Source organism: Podarcis erhardii, assembly GCF_964252035.2.
Source record: "Podarcis erhardii genome assembly, chromosome: 13".
Lineage (NCBI taxonomy): Eukaryota > Metazoa > Chordata > Lepidosauria > Squamata > Lacertidae > Podarcis > Podarcis erhardii.
The window spans coordinates 52,384,741-52,400,119 of record NC_138502.1 but is presented as its reverse complement, the minus strand read 5'-3'; the positions used below and the strand labels follow the sequence as shown (position 1 = coordinate 52,400,119).

The window sequence follows — 15,379 nt, the reverse complement described above, 5'->3', positions numbered from 1 at the left end:
CGCAACCCTAGAGTCGGACACAACTGGCCCGTACGGGCAGGGGTACCTTTACCTTTATGCAAAACAGAAGTACAGTGGTACCTCTGGTTGCGAACGGGATCCTCGCAACCTGAACGGAACGCAACCTGCGTCTGCGCGTCTGCGCATGCGTGAGCGGCAAAACCCGGAAGTAACCCTTTCCGGTACTTCTGGGTTGCCACGGGACGCAACCTGTGAAGACGTAAGCCCCAGCGTCCAAAATGACTCCCAGGCTGCACACATGGTCCTTCAGGGGCAGTTATCCCAATCAGGATCAGGGAGTCCTCCACACCTGCCCACCTCCTGTCCCCCCAAAACAGTACTTTTGTCTTGTCAGGATTCAACCTCAATCTGTTAGCTACCATCCATCCTCCAACCGCCTCCAGACATTCACACAGGACCTTTACTGCCTTCACTGGAGAGGTAGAGCTGGCTATCATCCGCATACTGATGAACACCCAGCCCAAACCCCCTGACAATCTCTCCCAGCGGATTCATGTAGATGTTAAAAAGCATGGGGGAGAGGATGGAACCCTGAGGCACCCCACAAGTGAGAGCCCAGGGGTCTGAACACTCATCCCCACTTTCTGAACACGGCCCAGGAGGAAGGAGCGGAACCACTGTATAACACTGCCCCCAGCTCCTCTACAGTCCAGAAAGGTGTTATGGTTGATGGTGTCAAAAGCCGCTGAGAGATCCAGCAGAACTAGGAAACAGCTCTCACCTTTGTCACTAGCCAGCCAGAGATCATTGACCAGTGCGACCAAAGCAGTTTCAGTCCCATGATGAGGCCTGAATCCTGATTTGAAGGGATCCAAATGGTCCGCATCCTCCAGGCATGCCTGGAGTTGTTCAGCAACCACCTGTTCAATCACCTTGCCCAAGAATAAAAGATCTGAGACTGGGTGATAGCTGGCCGGATCTGAAGATGTTTTTTTAAGAAGCGGTTTAATAACTGCCTCTTTCAGCGGGTCTGTGAAGGCTCCCTCACAGAGAAGCATTCACCACACCACAGAGCCCATCGCCCAGCCCTTCCCAGCTAGCTTTTATAAGCCAGGATGGGCAAGGATCAAGGAGAGAGGTGGCTGGTTTCACTCGTCCAAGCAGCCTGTCCACATCCTCGGAGGTAACAGATTGGAATTGACTTGTTGCAATTCAGGACTCAGGATTCTATTGCACATGCGTGAACAATGCATTTTTTAAAAAGGTGCCACCACCCATTTCACCTAAAAGCAAAAACAGAGGCAGGGGTTTGTCAGAGAGAAAAGCCATTTTAATGTATTCTACTGGAGGGAATTTCTGCATTTTTATGCTTTTTCTTTTTTGCTTTTGGCCCTGCCCATCAATGGAATGTGGCCCTCCAGGAGTTTACCATATCTGAATCTGTTCCTGGGGCCAAAAAAAGGTTCCCCAGGAACTAGTTACAAACAAGCAAACCTGTTTCTTTCCATCTAACTCTTTCTCTGCACATCCAAGGATACTACACAAGAATGCTTACTTGCAGATAAAGTCTATATCTGAAAACAGAATAGATGAGCAGGAGTGTGGACTGGGTGACCAAAAGTTTCCAGAAGCAGGGGCTGATCCTAGGCAAAATAATGTTTCTCTCCATGAAATAGAAAGCAAATGTCTATGCTGCTTGATTGAAGGTGATAAATGCTGACAATATATGCCGTGCTTAAGTTTGATATTAGAAATTAGTTATTCCCCTAGGTTGGTGGTGGTAGTGGAAATACACTTATACTGCAACTGAAAACGTAAAATGGTTTATTTTATTTTAAATAATGGATTTTTATCTATACCACTGCTATTTAGCATTTTCAAGCCTCATTTCACAATGCAGTTGAGAGTGCATTGTGTGATGGATCCCTTTTCATTAGAGATGCTAATTATCAAGTTTCTATGTTGACACTTCTGACATATCGGAGATAAGCACTCAGCATATTTGTTATGCAAGGAGATTTTGTACTATATCTATGCCTCTCATCACCACATGGCAATGCAAGCATTTAATTATGTCTCTGAAATGGAGAGAAAGGGAGGGGGAGAGGATTTGGTCATTGGGGATGTTTCCTGCAGGTTGATGGTAGCAAAATTATTTCCAAAGTGGACTACAGGTTGAATATTGGAACCCGAGGTCCTCCTTTGAGGACTGCAGTTTCATAACATGTTCCGAAGCACATTTAGCAATACAGTTTTCAATTAGTTTAGGGAATCCAGGCATTAAAATTAGTCCTGTCATACTGTTTCAAAAACGTTTAGTTCAACAATCACCCATGCTTTAATCAATTGATGAAAATGAAAAGCTTGAGAAAGATGTCATTTGAGCTACTGAGGAAAGCATAAAAACTTACAATTTAAAAACAAATGCTATTGCTCCTTTCAAAAAGAAACTCTGTCAGCAATATTTTCATTCTCTGTTCCCCATGGAATAGGCACACTGGCTCAGAAAGTAAACAAGCGCACCTCTTACTAGCAGCCCCACCAATTAAAACCTTTCCTTTGTCATCATGATCCCTAAAACTTGAACCCAACACTGCCCAAAGGAAGACTCAGATGAGGAACAGATACAGGTTTCTCCTCTCAGGAGATGCCTTCAGCACCTCCTCCCAGGCTGAAGACAAAAGCAGGGAAGTGGACTGGCTGTGTGAATCAAGCATGGCAATCCAGCAATCTTGAGCAAATTTCCACTGATTTCTAATAAATCTGAGTAACCAGCAAACGTCACACTGATCAGACTGTCGAACCTTTGCTAGAACAAAAGTTGCAATAGTTGTTCCTATCTGTACTCAAATTAGAGACCAAAAGCGGTATTTTGATGGTGCTACCTGAAAATTATCAAATTCATTGAAAACTTGTAAGTTACTGAGCTTGAAATATTTCTGTGAAAAATCTTATCCAATGGGAACACCCATATTTTATCCTAGGATTCATTAAATGCTTGATTTAGGATTTATAAAAGAAAATACTATTATCCTAGGATAAAGATGGGTATGGGTTAGGGTTGGAGTTGGTTAGGGATTGGGTTAGGGTTAGGGTGAGGTTTAGGGTTAGGGTTAGGATTAGGGGTTAGGGTTGGGGTTAATGTTAGGTTCAGGGCTGGGGTTAAGATTAGGTTTACGGTAAATGTTTGTGTTATAGGATTAGGGTTATGGTGAGGGTGAGGTTTAGGATTAGGGTAGAGGTTAGGGTTATGTTAGGGTTAGGGTTAGGGTTGGGGTTCAGATTATGTTTAGGTTTAGAGTTGGATTAGGGTTAGGGCTAAGGTTGGGTTAGGGCTAGTGTTGGAGTTGGAGTTGGGGTTAGGGATGCAGTTAAGGTTAGGGTTAAGGTTGGGGTCAATGTTAGTGTTAGGGTTGGGGTTAAATTTAGGGTTAGGGTTGGATTAGGGTTATAAGATTAGGGTTTAGGGTTTGGGTTAATGTTAGGGTTGGAGTTGGAGTTAGGATTAGAGCTGGAGTTAGGGTTAGGGTAAAGGTGAGGGTTAAGGTTAAGGTGAGAGTTAGGATACAGTTAAGGTTAGGGTTAGGGTTAAGGGTTAGGTTAATGTTAGGGTTAGGGCTGGAGTTAAGATTAGGATTAGGGCTAGGGTTGGAGTTAGGGATAGGGTTATGGTCAATGTTAGCACAGGAAGCAAAGATCTGCAATAAAGAAGTGCAAACACATGTAATAATAAGTAATACACTGCTGTAATCCAGTTTTCCATAAATTCGCCATAGAGATAAATAGCCAAACATATGTAATGCTGTATGAGCTTTTGCAAATATGTAGAAGGAGGAAGGTTGCTTGCATTCATTCTGACCTGGATCTCACATTAAATACAGGGTCGCTTCTGGTTGATGCCATAGCTCATCTTGGCAAGTTTTTGACGTATAGTTTTCAGTTTGAACAGCCTGAGGACAGAGTATCCTTGGGGATATAAACAAGTGTGCTTGACCCATACTTATACTAGCTGATTAAAGCTGATTTTTAATTTAGCCATGTAAATCCTCATAGTTTCTTAGCTTGGGTTTTCTTTAAATAAAAACTAACAAAAGAACCTGCCTTGTGGCTTCACTGGGTAGAAGAGGTAATTAGTTCTTTGTTGCTGGAAGGTTTAATTCTGTCTGTATTGCAGGTGATTGTGACAAGGTCCATGTTAAAGAAACCCCCCTTGGATGCTGCCAATTTCACCAATTAGTAAGCAGTTTTAAACATACAAATCTTGGATAAACTACTGCAACATATGGTGACCTTGCAAGTCCACAGTTGTTAGTTGGCTCCCCGTTTATTTCCAGGCTCTGTGCAAGTTGCTGGTTCTTCAATTTAAAGCCCTAAATGAATTGGGACCTGTGTATCTAAATAGCTGTCTGCTTTCCACAGGCACAGGATTGGGCCTACTCATTAAAGGTAAAGGGACCCCTGACCATTAGGTCCAGTCGTGACCGACTCTGGGGTTGTGGCGCTCATCTCGCTTTATAGGCCGAGGAAGCCGGCATTTGTCCGCAGACAGCTTCTGGGTCATGTGGCCAGCATGACTAAGCCGCTTCTGGCGAACCAGAGCAGCGCACGGAAACGCCGTTTACCTTCCCGCTGGAGTGGTACCTATTTATTTACTTGCACTTTGACATGCTTTCGAACTGCTATGTTGGAAGGAGCAGGGACCGAGCAACGGGAGCTCACCCCGTCGTGGGGATTTGAACCGCCAACCTTCTGATCGGCAAGTCCTAGGCTCTGTGGTTTAACCAACAGCGCCACCCGTGTCTCTTGGGCCTACTCATTAGGAGTGTCCAAATTATGGCATTTGCTGACCTGGGAGATTTGTCTAGCTACCTCTTTGAGCGTGCTCAGAGGGCAGATGGTCATTTGCTCTGCATTCCAATTGTTGTGATTTGTTGTTTAATTTCCATGCTGTTGTCTCACAATTGCTTTTCAATACGGCTTTATGACACTTGGCTATAAACTGATCTGAGGACCTCATCCAAGTGCAAGACACACAACAGAAATAATTTTATGAATGAGCAAGCAGGGGGTTTGCAGTACCCTAAGATATAATTCACCAATAAAAAAATGTAACTTGAAAACAAGGAATACTCCAGATGGAGAAGTCAAAGCTTTCTGGCTTCTAGAATATTTGTATGATTTTCTATGCTATTAACTGATCATTCATATTCAACTTGAAATGACCATGTGAGATAATCAGAATGAATTTAAACTTGTTAGTCAACTCATTTTGGGTATGAATCTGCATGTATGATGAAGATGATCACCTCAGAAGCTGAGAACCCAATGAGGGTCACCGTATCACATTCACTGTGATTCCAGACTGAAAAAAGGAGAGAAGAAAAAGAACCTCTTGGGAAAACTACAATACATTTGTAATTCAATTCTGCACTGCTACATTTGTAATTAAAGAGAAAAAATAGGTTTTAATATAAACATATACACAAAGTTTCTCAAATTTCTAGATGATTTTTCTCAGAACCAGCCTTTATATACATAATTTTAGTCCATGATGATATATTCCATATGTTCTTTTAATTTAATTTATACACTTATTGACAAAGACAAATTCTTAAATACCATACAGTGATGGTTTATTCCAATTCTCTCCCTTGAAATGAAACTGAGACCAGTGTACCTTAAAGCAAATTACCAAAATACAACTCATTCATACTTTACATACATTGTGATACATCCAGGTTTTTTCAACATTTCACTCACATCACATAACAAAATCAATTCATATAATACCTTTGTAGAGCAATTGCTGCTCCTAAGCCACTCACACCATTGCTGATTCTCATGCTGTCATCATACAAATGTTCATATCCACACACAGAAACCTCAAAAGCTATATGTGTAATAAATTAATTAAGGATGCAGCCCTAAACACACTCACTAGGGAATAAGTGCCTTTGAAGACAGCGGAACTTCTGAGGAGCGTGCACAGGGTTGCATTATAAGCTTCTTACACTTTTCAAGCCATGGCTCTTCTTTGTGGACAAGTCTATAGATTTTTCAGCATTCTAGATAAATAGATTTTGTTTGTTTGTTTTTTGTAGTATTCTTGCTGCTGCATAACAGCCTGTTTTTCCTTGTATACCCACATGTAGGCCAAATTTCATAGATACTTCAAAATGCAAGCAGAAGTGATCCCGCAACTGAGGAGGGGTACTTATAGATCCATCCACAAGATCTGACCAAGCCATACAATATATGCATCCATGTGTTACTTGAGAGCTGAACACAATGGGATGGCTTAGCAATAGCAATGATGTTGCTAAAGCAATGGAAGACTTGGCCCATGATTAGGGCAGAAAAAGTTTTATCTGATGGACAATGAACTAAGTGTTTTAGCATCTGAACATCTATGCCCTTTACATTTTAGCAGCAACAGTATATTTATGTCAGCAGTAGATAGTCTTCCAGCACCTGATTAAAATGTTTACACGAACAGTAAAAGATACTTTGCTATCTGTATCTGAAGAACAACAGATTTTGAAACAGAGGAGCAGATCAAACAAACTGAATTTAAAAGCACCACCCATTTCAGAACAAACATGTGGAAGAAATAACAAGATAAAGAGCAATACAGACACAAGGAGCACATAAAAATAACCAGTGGAAGACATATTGTATCCTCGTTCACATACAGTTGCCCCACTGCCTTTTCTGCATAGCACATGATCTCTGCCTGCTTTAAATATGCTTATCAGTAATGCAGATAGATTTACAGAGGTTACAGTGCCATTGCTCCAGCCCTTGGTATTTCATTTCATAAATATGCCTGAGCAAAGTAATATTGCCAACGTTAACTGGTATTGGGATGATTCAGTCCAATTTTGTGGGAGTTGTGGAATACTCAACTCTTAGGTGATGAAGGCACTTGGCTCTTCAAATAATTGGGTTGCTTTTCCATTGATATTGCTGGTTGGTCTTTTTCAGTTCACAATGGAGAGCACTGGAATCTTCTAATGAACAATGTTTTAAGGCAATAAAAGGTGCATACAGCGAGTACATCAAGATTTTCTTTTCTTGTTTTCTGTGTGCATACATTCCACATCACATGCCTTTACAAACTTACCTGATTCATAAGTAGATTACATGGTTCAGTAATTTCCTACAGAATTTTAAAGTGCCACGGTACAAACTTGCTTTCTCTTCCCCAAAGCCTTGGCGAGCTCTGCCATAATCTACCACCACAAACCACTTGGGCTTGACATGTGTCTTTAGAAAGATGAACTCCATTTCTTCACATTTATGCTAACTGGAATCCAGCGGGTGTACTAGTCCTTCTTTATAAACATGAAGAATAGCTTCACAGACAAATTTGTACTGACTCTGCATAACATACACACACAAAAAGGGAAAAGGTTAAAAATAACCTAAGTTATCTTTCATTTATATAATATTAGTACAATGTTCAGCTACAATGCCATCATTTTCATACACTGAAGTTAACACCAGCATTGCCTTTAAGACCCAGATGGATAGCATGCCCAGGGGGCAGGGAGAGATCAGCATTAGGTTCTTCAGGTGATTTAAATCCATCTTTGAAGAGCTGAGATAGGCAGCAGAGACAGGAAACAGAGATAAACCAGCAGAATAGAGAAGGACACACAAATCAGAATGTGTTTATCTAGGCCAAATGAAATCTATAGTGCACAGGAAACCACTGTTTCAATTCAGGCCTCAGTGAATACAACAGGATTTCTTGAATAGTTCTAATTCATGCTGGAATCTCCCTCTGAAAGTGTTTTGTTGAAGCATGGCAACTTTAGAGGCAATTAAGTGTTCTTCAGTAGAGACAGAGTCACTATGTACAAGGGATGCTGCAGCAATGAACTTCCTGCATCAGCTTGAGGGCAGGACTAGATGACCACTGAGGACCCTTTGAACATTACAATTATATGATTTCAATATACTGAAATTGGGTCAAACACATTGAAAATAGGCTCCTGTACGTTTTACTTACTGATGTTTGCACCATCATAGCACGATGGTCTCGCATCTTTCGTACAATATCCAGTGGATAAACAGGTTGGCTTTTTTCAATTAAGCACAGAGCTGTTTCCATAGCAACCAATACTCCAGTCCGGCCTATTCCAGCACTGCAAGAGGTAAGCAACAAGACTGCATTTTTTTAAAGCAACAACAACTAAAGCATATGTTTTGTCCTGAATTCATATTAAAATTATGGCTTTTTAAAAAATACTGAAAATCTCTTGAAAACATTAGGAATGCTGAATACAACAGAACACTTAAAAATCACTTCAGCAACATGTTCTTTGCAAATTTGTAAGAAAAACATTTCACAGAAAAATGGAGAAAACAAGTAAGTTTTAGTAATCAATGGTTAAAAATGTAATTTAATTTAATTCAAGCTAGGAGTTTTGCTCCCCCCTCCCCGAAGTAACAGGATATCACAAAGAAAAATTCAATTGTCATAGATGCCCTATGGGGGGGGGGCAAAAGGAATTCTCTCCTCACAGTTAACAGACTGAGAGCAGGCCAGAATATGATATGCTCCTCCCTTACACAAGGCAAGCTTCCTCCACCCACCATAACAGTGGTTAAAGGATACGCTGGCATCAAAATCAATGATAGTTAGAAATAATCAGGTACACTGCTTAATCAGAAATTCCAGCCAGCTTCAAATCCTGGTTTCAAATAATTATAAACAGCAAACTTAGACAACTATGATTAAAATCATATTGGCATATATATTTAAGCCTGGTTTAGAAAAGCAAGAATGTGCTCTATGCAACCAGAGAAAGAGATTGTGCATATTGCAAATGAGATGTCTATGAGTCCACAATAAGGAACTGTGTGCTGCCACATAGAAGAGCAGCCCTGCTGGATCAGAGGAAGGGTCAATATAGTCCAGCATACTGTTTCTCACAGAGGCCCACCAGATACCTCTGAGAAGCCCACATGAGGGACATCAAGGCAATAACACACTTGGTATTCAGTGACCTCTGAAACTGGAGGTTCCATAGAATCAGAGTTGCCAGGAACCATGGAGGTAATCTAGTCCAGCCTCCTAAAATGGAGGATGACAGATGGCAGTCCAACCTCTGCTAAAACATCTCCAAGCAAAGCAAAGGCCATCTATTAGGCAAGCAGAATGTTCCACTGTTAGATAGCTCTTAGAATCAGTAAGTTTCTCCTAACATTCAGTCAAATATGCTTCCCAGCACTTTCCATTCATAGGTTCTAGGCCTGTCTTCTGGAACAGTTTTGCTCCATCTTCTGCATAACAACCCCTCAGATATCATGTCCCTCCTCCATCTTCTCTTATCCAGGCTAAACATATCCAGCTCTTTCAACTATTAGTACTTAGTTTTCAGACTTCTTGCCATCTCCGTCACCTTCCTCCAGACACACTATTGTTTGTTGATGCCCATCTTAAAATGTGGTGCCCCAAATTGGTCACAGTACTCCAGATGTGGTCTAAACAGCACAGAATAGAGTGGAACTGTCACTTTTCCTTCTGGGTTCCAACCACTTTTAACTTCATAATATAGCTACATTACTGGTATGTATCTTCTTTGTATTTTTCTACTCTACTCTTAAAGCTAGTTAAGCTAGTGGCCATCACCACATCTTATGGCACAGAATTCTATGAATCAACTAATTGCCAGGTGAAGAAGTACCCCCTTTTGTCTGTCCTGAATATTCTGCCAATCTGTTTCATTGCATGACCCCAAGTTGTAATATGAGAGAGGAATAAATTAATAAGTCTTTGAATGACTACTAGACATGGTGATTATATGGAATCTTCAGGTTTAGAGAAAATATGCCATTGAGTGCCAGCTACTGAGTTACGTCTTCATGCCTTGTTTGTGGGCCGCCACTAGGAAACAGATGCTGAACTAGAAGGACCCTTTATCTGATCCAGTGGAATTCCTATAAGTTCTATTTTTAAAAAAGAAAACAATAACAATAAACCCCACCCCACATAAAATCACGCAACCAAGTTGCATTTACAACCAGTCACATTTAAGCTATGTTTTCTGTCTTTTGGGAAAGTCCACTGAAAGGAATAAGCACTTCAAATACATCTGAACAGTCCCTAAGCAGCCTGAAGCAGCAAGAGCAGTTTTGATTCACTATCAGCTATAACACATTCAATATTCATAAAACAGACTCAAGAACTATCACAAACTATTATGCCAAATGGTTATATGCACAATTATTTACTGCACCTGCAGTGAACAAGAATTGGCGCATTTCCCACTCTCTTTGATCTCATGTAGGTCACAAATTCCAAAAAGTCTGTGGAATCGTCAGGGACACCATGATCAGGCCAAGCCACATACTGGAGATGAGTGACTGTGTGTTCTTCCTCTGTCTGAAATAAATTAACATTTTCACTATAAAGAGCTACAGACATTACTGTAAAAACAGCCTTAACTGAAAATTATGTAATGGGAAAATATCAAACAAACCATTTGTCAGTTCAGAGTCTTGCATTTAGATAGCTCAACAATAAATATTGTTGATTTGTGGTCAAAACCAGTACATCATTTATTTATTTATTAGCTGAATCTCTTTCCCCACCCCCCCATCTCCAGAATAGTATTTTCTGTTGTCTCTCTCAGTAGACCCTGACAATGTACAGTAAACCTACTAGAAATCTAGTTACATTCTCATCTGAATGTTTTCTGTACTCCATAGACCAATCAAATATGTGAAACTGTGCTATAGCTATTTCCCAAAAAAGCTCAATTATACATTCAACATAGCAAACTGTTTGTATTTCCATTTTTATGAAGGCAAAATACTGTCACATACAGAGAATCCTAACTCAAAGCCAGCTATAACACACTGGGTTCCCTGGGGACTCCCTCTTAAGGCACTTTGTCTCTTTATGGCTGGGTCTGCCACCTGGTGGGAAGAAAGCTGCTTCAGCTAAATAACAGCTTAGGTGTTGGGAAGAGCTTGGAGGTCAGCAGTTTGAAGCAGACTGCAGCAGAAGGGAAACATTAAACCCACCTCTCTATGCACCTAATCTCTCTGCAGCCATTTTTTAAAAAACAGGTGAGTTCAACACAGTAACATATATAATGCAATACATAGTTTGGTCCAAAGCGGGTGCTTCCATTTTGCAAAAAACTCTGCCAACTATGTCACAGTAAAGCAGACACAAAATGTAGGCAGGGTCTGTTTAATGAAAAATGATGCAACAACGAGCAATCAGCTCCAAACCAAATTTGCCATATACCAGTTATGCTGCCATAGCCAAGTCTACATGTGGCAATATTTTGCCAAAGTCTGCATGAATACTCAAAGCTCATTAGAAGTTAGTGGCCCTAGCCAAACTGAAACAAACAACAGCTGGTTTAATTCAAGAGAGCACGGAAACAAGGAAAATAGCTGAGAGCGCTAGGAGCACTGCCGAGGAAACCAAGGGAAAATTTGCGCCCATTGCAAAGAAAGTACATGAACATGATGCAGCTCTGGCCCTTTTGGAATTGGAGAGAAAAAGTAAGAATCTGAAACTGAGACTGGTACCAGAAGAGGAAGAGGACAAGCTTGGGGAATTCCTTACAGATAAATTTCAAGACTTTTGGAATGATGAGCTAGAAGGAGAGGAAGATGAATTTGTAATAACTACAGCCTTTCGGATTGGCAGGAAGCAAGGCAAGAAACCAAGAGATTGCTTAATCACTTTGAGATCAAAGGAAGAAAGAGACAAAATATTGAATTTACATTTCCAGAAGGCTTTGGTCATTAAAAACTCCCAGATACAGATCTTCAAGGATATTCCTAAACACTTTTTGGAAGTCAGAACTCAATTTAAAGACTTAGTTGATTTACTTAAACAGAACAATATTCCATTTAGGTGGGAATTCCCACAAGGGTTGTCCTTTAACTTCAAAGGGAAGAAAATTAAAATAAAAACAAATCAGGATAAAGAACATTTTCTGGAAAGAAATTCAGAGGATCTTCAGAAAGGAACTGTGAGTGAGAGGGAGATACCGGACATTTCAAACCTATCATTTGGATTGAACCAAGCACCGACCGAGGAGGAGCAAGAACTTGGTGCAGTCGGTGGAAGAGGTACCCAGTAATAAAAATGTCTCTGCAACTCTTGAGCTGGAACTGTAATGGTCTAAACCATCCCCGAAAAAGGGGCCAAGTGTTTCATATATTAAAGAAAGAACATTTAGATATAATCTGTTTACAAGAAACCCACATTGCCAGGACACATAGAAAACTTCTAACAAACAAGAGATTAGGACTGGAATTTATCTCTTCAGATAGAGTTAAGAAAAGAGGAGTAGTGATTTATGTCAAGGAAAAATTGGAACCAAAAATGATCTTTAAGGATGAACAAGGAAGATACCTGGCAGTGGAAATTCAAATTCAAGGAGAAAAGATTTTGATTGTAGGAGTTTATGCACCTAATGAGGGGAAGGCTGAGTTCTTTAAGAAGTTGCATGAGACTTTAATGGACTTTTTGGACCTTAAAATTATAATGATTGGCGATATGAATGGAGTTGTCTCCACAAACATGGACAAGGCCCAAAGACAAGTAATATCTAAGGATGGAAGACTACCAAAGACTTTTTTTGAACTGACTGACACTATGGACTTGATTGATATTTGGAGAACTAGGAACCCTCTGGAAAGGGAGGGGACTTTTTTCTCTGAAGCAAAAATGACATGGACTAGAATCGACCAAATATGGATTTCTAGCAATCTGGCATCAAGGGTTAAAAAAACAGAAATCTGCCCAAAAACCTGCTCCGACCATAATGCAGTAAAGATGGAAATGAGACTGACAACAGCTGGAACCTTTAGATGGAGAATGAATGACACCCTTTTTGGAGATGAAGCAATTTGCAAAAAGGCCCAAAAGACACTTAAAGACTACTTCGAGATAAATCTGAGATCAGATGTCGAAAAAAGAGTAATTTGGGACGCAAGCAAAGCCGTGATGCGTGGTTTCCTAATACAACAGAATTCTATAAAGAGGAAAAAACAGAATGAGAGGAAAGAGAAAATTTGGAACCTAATAAAAGAAGGGGAGAAGAAACTTAGATCTAAACCTAAGTCTCATGAGATTTTAAGAGAAATAAAGTTTCACCAAACACAATATATGGAACTGATGAATCAGGAAATAGAATGGAAAATAAAACAAATGAGGCAAAAGACCTTCGAGTCAGCAGATAAATGTGGGAAGCTACTGTCATGGCAATTGAAAAAGAGACAAAAGTTGAATACGGTGACATCACTCGAAGCAGATGGGAAGCTTATTAATAAACCAAATGAGATAAGCAATTGTTTTCAAAGTTTTTTCAAGAAACTGTACAAACAAGGGCCAAAGAATGAACAAGAGATAGAAGAATTTATTGAAAAATACGGCCTGCCAAAAATTTCGGAAAAAAACAAAAGGAGCTTGAATGAGAAAATTACAGATCAAGAAATAGAGGGTGCCATTCAGGATATGCAACTAGGAAAATCACCAGGACCAGATGGGTTGACCGCGAGAAGGAATGGTTAATACAACCATTGAAAGAAGTTTGTAACCAAATCTTGGAGGGGAAAAAGGCTCCCGAATCGTGGAAAGAAGCATTCATCTCACTAATACCGAAGTCAGAACTTGAAAAACATCAAGTCAGGAACTACCGCCCTATATCACTTTTGAATGTGGATTACAAAATTTTTGCAGACATTTTAGCAAAAAGATTTAAAAAAGTTTTGTTAGAGGAGATTCATAAGGACCAAACAGGCTTTCTACCAGGCAGACAAATGTCAGATAATGTGAGGAACATTATAGACATTTTGGAACTCTTGGAAACTGACATAAATAGAAAAGCTGTGTTGATTTTTGTGGATGCAGAGAAAGCCTTTGACAACATTTGCTGGAGTTTTATGAAGAGGAATCTTCAAGGGATGGGGGTAGGCCAAAATTTTGAAAACGGTATAGGTGCAATATATTCTGAGCAAAAGGCTAAACTAATTGTGAATGGTATGGTCATGGACGAGATCCCAATTGAGAAAGGGACACGACAGGGATGCCCAATATCCCCCCTATTGTTTATATCGGTACTGGAGGTCTTGCTGAATATGATCAGAAGGGACCAGCTGGTTAAAGGAATACAGGTCGGAACTAAACATTATAAGTTAAGAGCATTTGCAGATGACCTAGTTTTGACATTGCAACAGCCAGAAGCCAGTACAAAAAGAGTTCTGGAATTAATTGAAATATTTGGTCAAGTAGCAGGTTTTAAATTAAATAAACATAAGACAAAGGTGTTGGAAAAAAATCTAACGATGGGGGAAAAAGATAGTTTCCAAAGGGAAACCGGTTTGGAAATTGCAAAAAGAGTGAAATATCTGGGGGTGAATTTAACATCTAAGAATGTGAACCTATTTAAAGATAATTATGAGAAATGTTGGTTGGAAGTGAAGAAAGATCTAGATATATGGTCTAGGCTGAGACTTTCCTTGTTAGGCCGAATTGCTGTTATCAAGATGAATGTATTGCCAAGATTGTTATTTTTGTTCCAGACATTGCAAATTTTAGATAAGATGGACTGTTTCAAGAAGTGGCAGAAAGATATATCTAAATTTGTCTGGCAGGGCAAAAAGCCCAGAATAAAATTTAAGATTTTGACTGATGCAAAGGATAGAGGGGGTTTCGCCCTGCCGGACTTTATTATGAAGCAGCAGCTTTTTGCTGGCTGAAACAATGGCTACTTCTTGAGAATACAGATATCTTGGATCTGGAAGGCTACGATAATAACTTTGGTTGGCATGCATACTTATGGTACGACAAGGTAAAGGTTCATAGAAACTTTAAAAACCATATTGTCAGGAAAGCACTGTATAATGTATGGAATCGATATAAAGATTTGTTGGAGAGTAAAACCCCCAGGTGGTTGTCACCAATGGAAGCTAAGGCGGTAAAAAGACTGAACATGGATTCAGACTGGCCAAAATATTGTGAAATTATAGAATATGATGGTGAAAAGTTGAAACTACAGAGTTTTGAGAAATTAAAACCTAAAGTCCGAGACTGGTTACATTATTACCAGATTAATGAGACCTTTAAGCAGGACAGGAAACTAGGATTCCAGAAGGAGAGGTCAAAGCTAGAAACAGAATTGTTAGAACCCAATACTAAGAATCTGTCTAGAATGTACAATCTGCTGCTAAAATGGAACACACAGGATGAAACGGTCAAATCAGCTATGATTAAGTGGGCACAAGACATTGGTCATGATATTATGTTTGCTGACTGGGAGCAGTTATGGACCACAGGTATTAAATTCATGGCATGTAGTGCCTTAAAAGAGAATATAATGAAAATGATCTATAGGTGGTACATGACCCCAGTCAAGCTTGCAAAGATATATCATTTGCC

At 40.0% G+C, this 15,379-nt stretch overlaps 1 protein-coding gene and 1 long non-coding RNA gene across 8 annotated transcripts in view; one reads left to right on the top strand and one right to left on the bottom strand.

Moving 5' to 3' along the window:
• The first annotated feature begins 61 nt into the window (after nt 1-61).
• On the top strand, nt 62-6,614 carry LOC309326429. The gene is made up of 2 exons (XR_014150299.1): nt 62-2,097; nt 3,608-6,614. It is a non-coding gene; the product is annotated as an uncharacterized lncRNA (long non-coding RNA).
• The window catches only part of PTPN3 (protein tyrosine phosphatase non-receptor type 3), a 92,398-nt gene continuing 82,535 nt past the window's right edge, over nt 5,517-15,379 (bottom strand). For all 7 annotated transcript variants that reach the window (XM_081835061.1, XM_081835060.1, XM_081835063.1 and 4 more), the window contains 3 exons: nt 10,209-10,354; nt 7,976-8,111; nt 5,517-7,341 (listed from right to left, as the gene is read on the bottom strand). In XM_081835061.1, the coding sequence (XP_081691187.1) occupies nt 7,264-7,341; nt 7,976-8,111; nt 10,209-10,354 (360 nt within the window). In that variant the 3' untranslated portion in view covers nt 5,517-7,263. The remainder of the gene's footprint in view (nt 7,342-7,975; nt 8,112-10,208; nt 10,355-15,379) is intronic.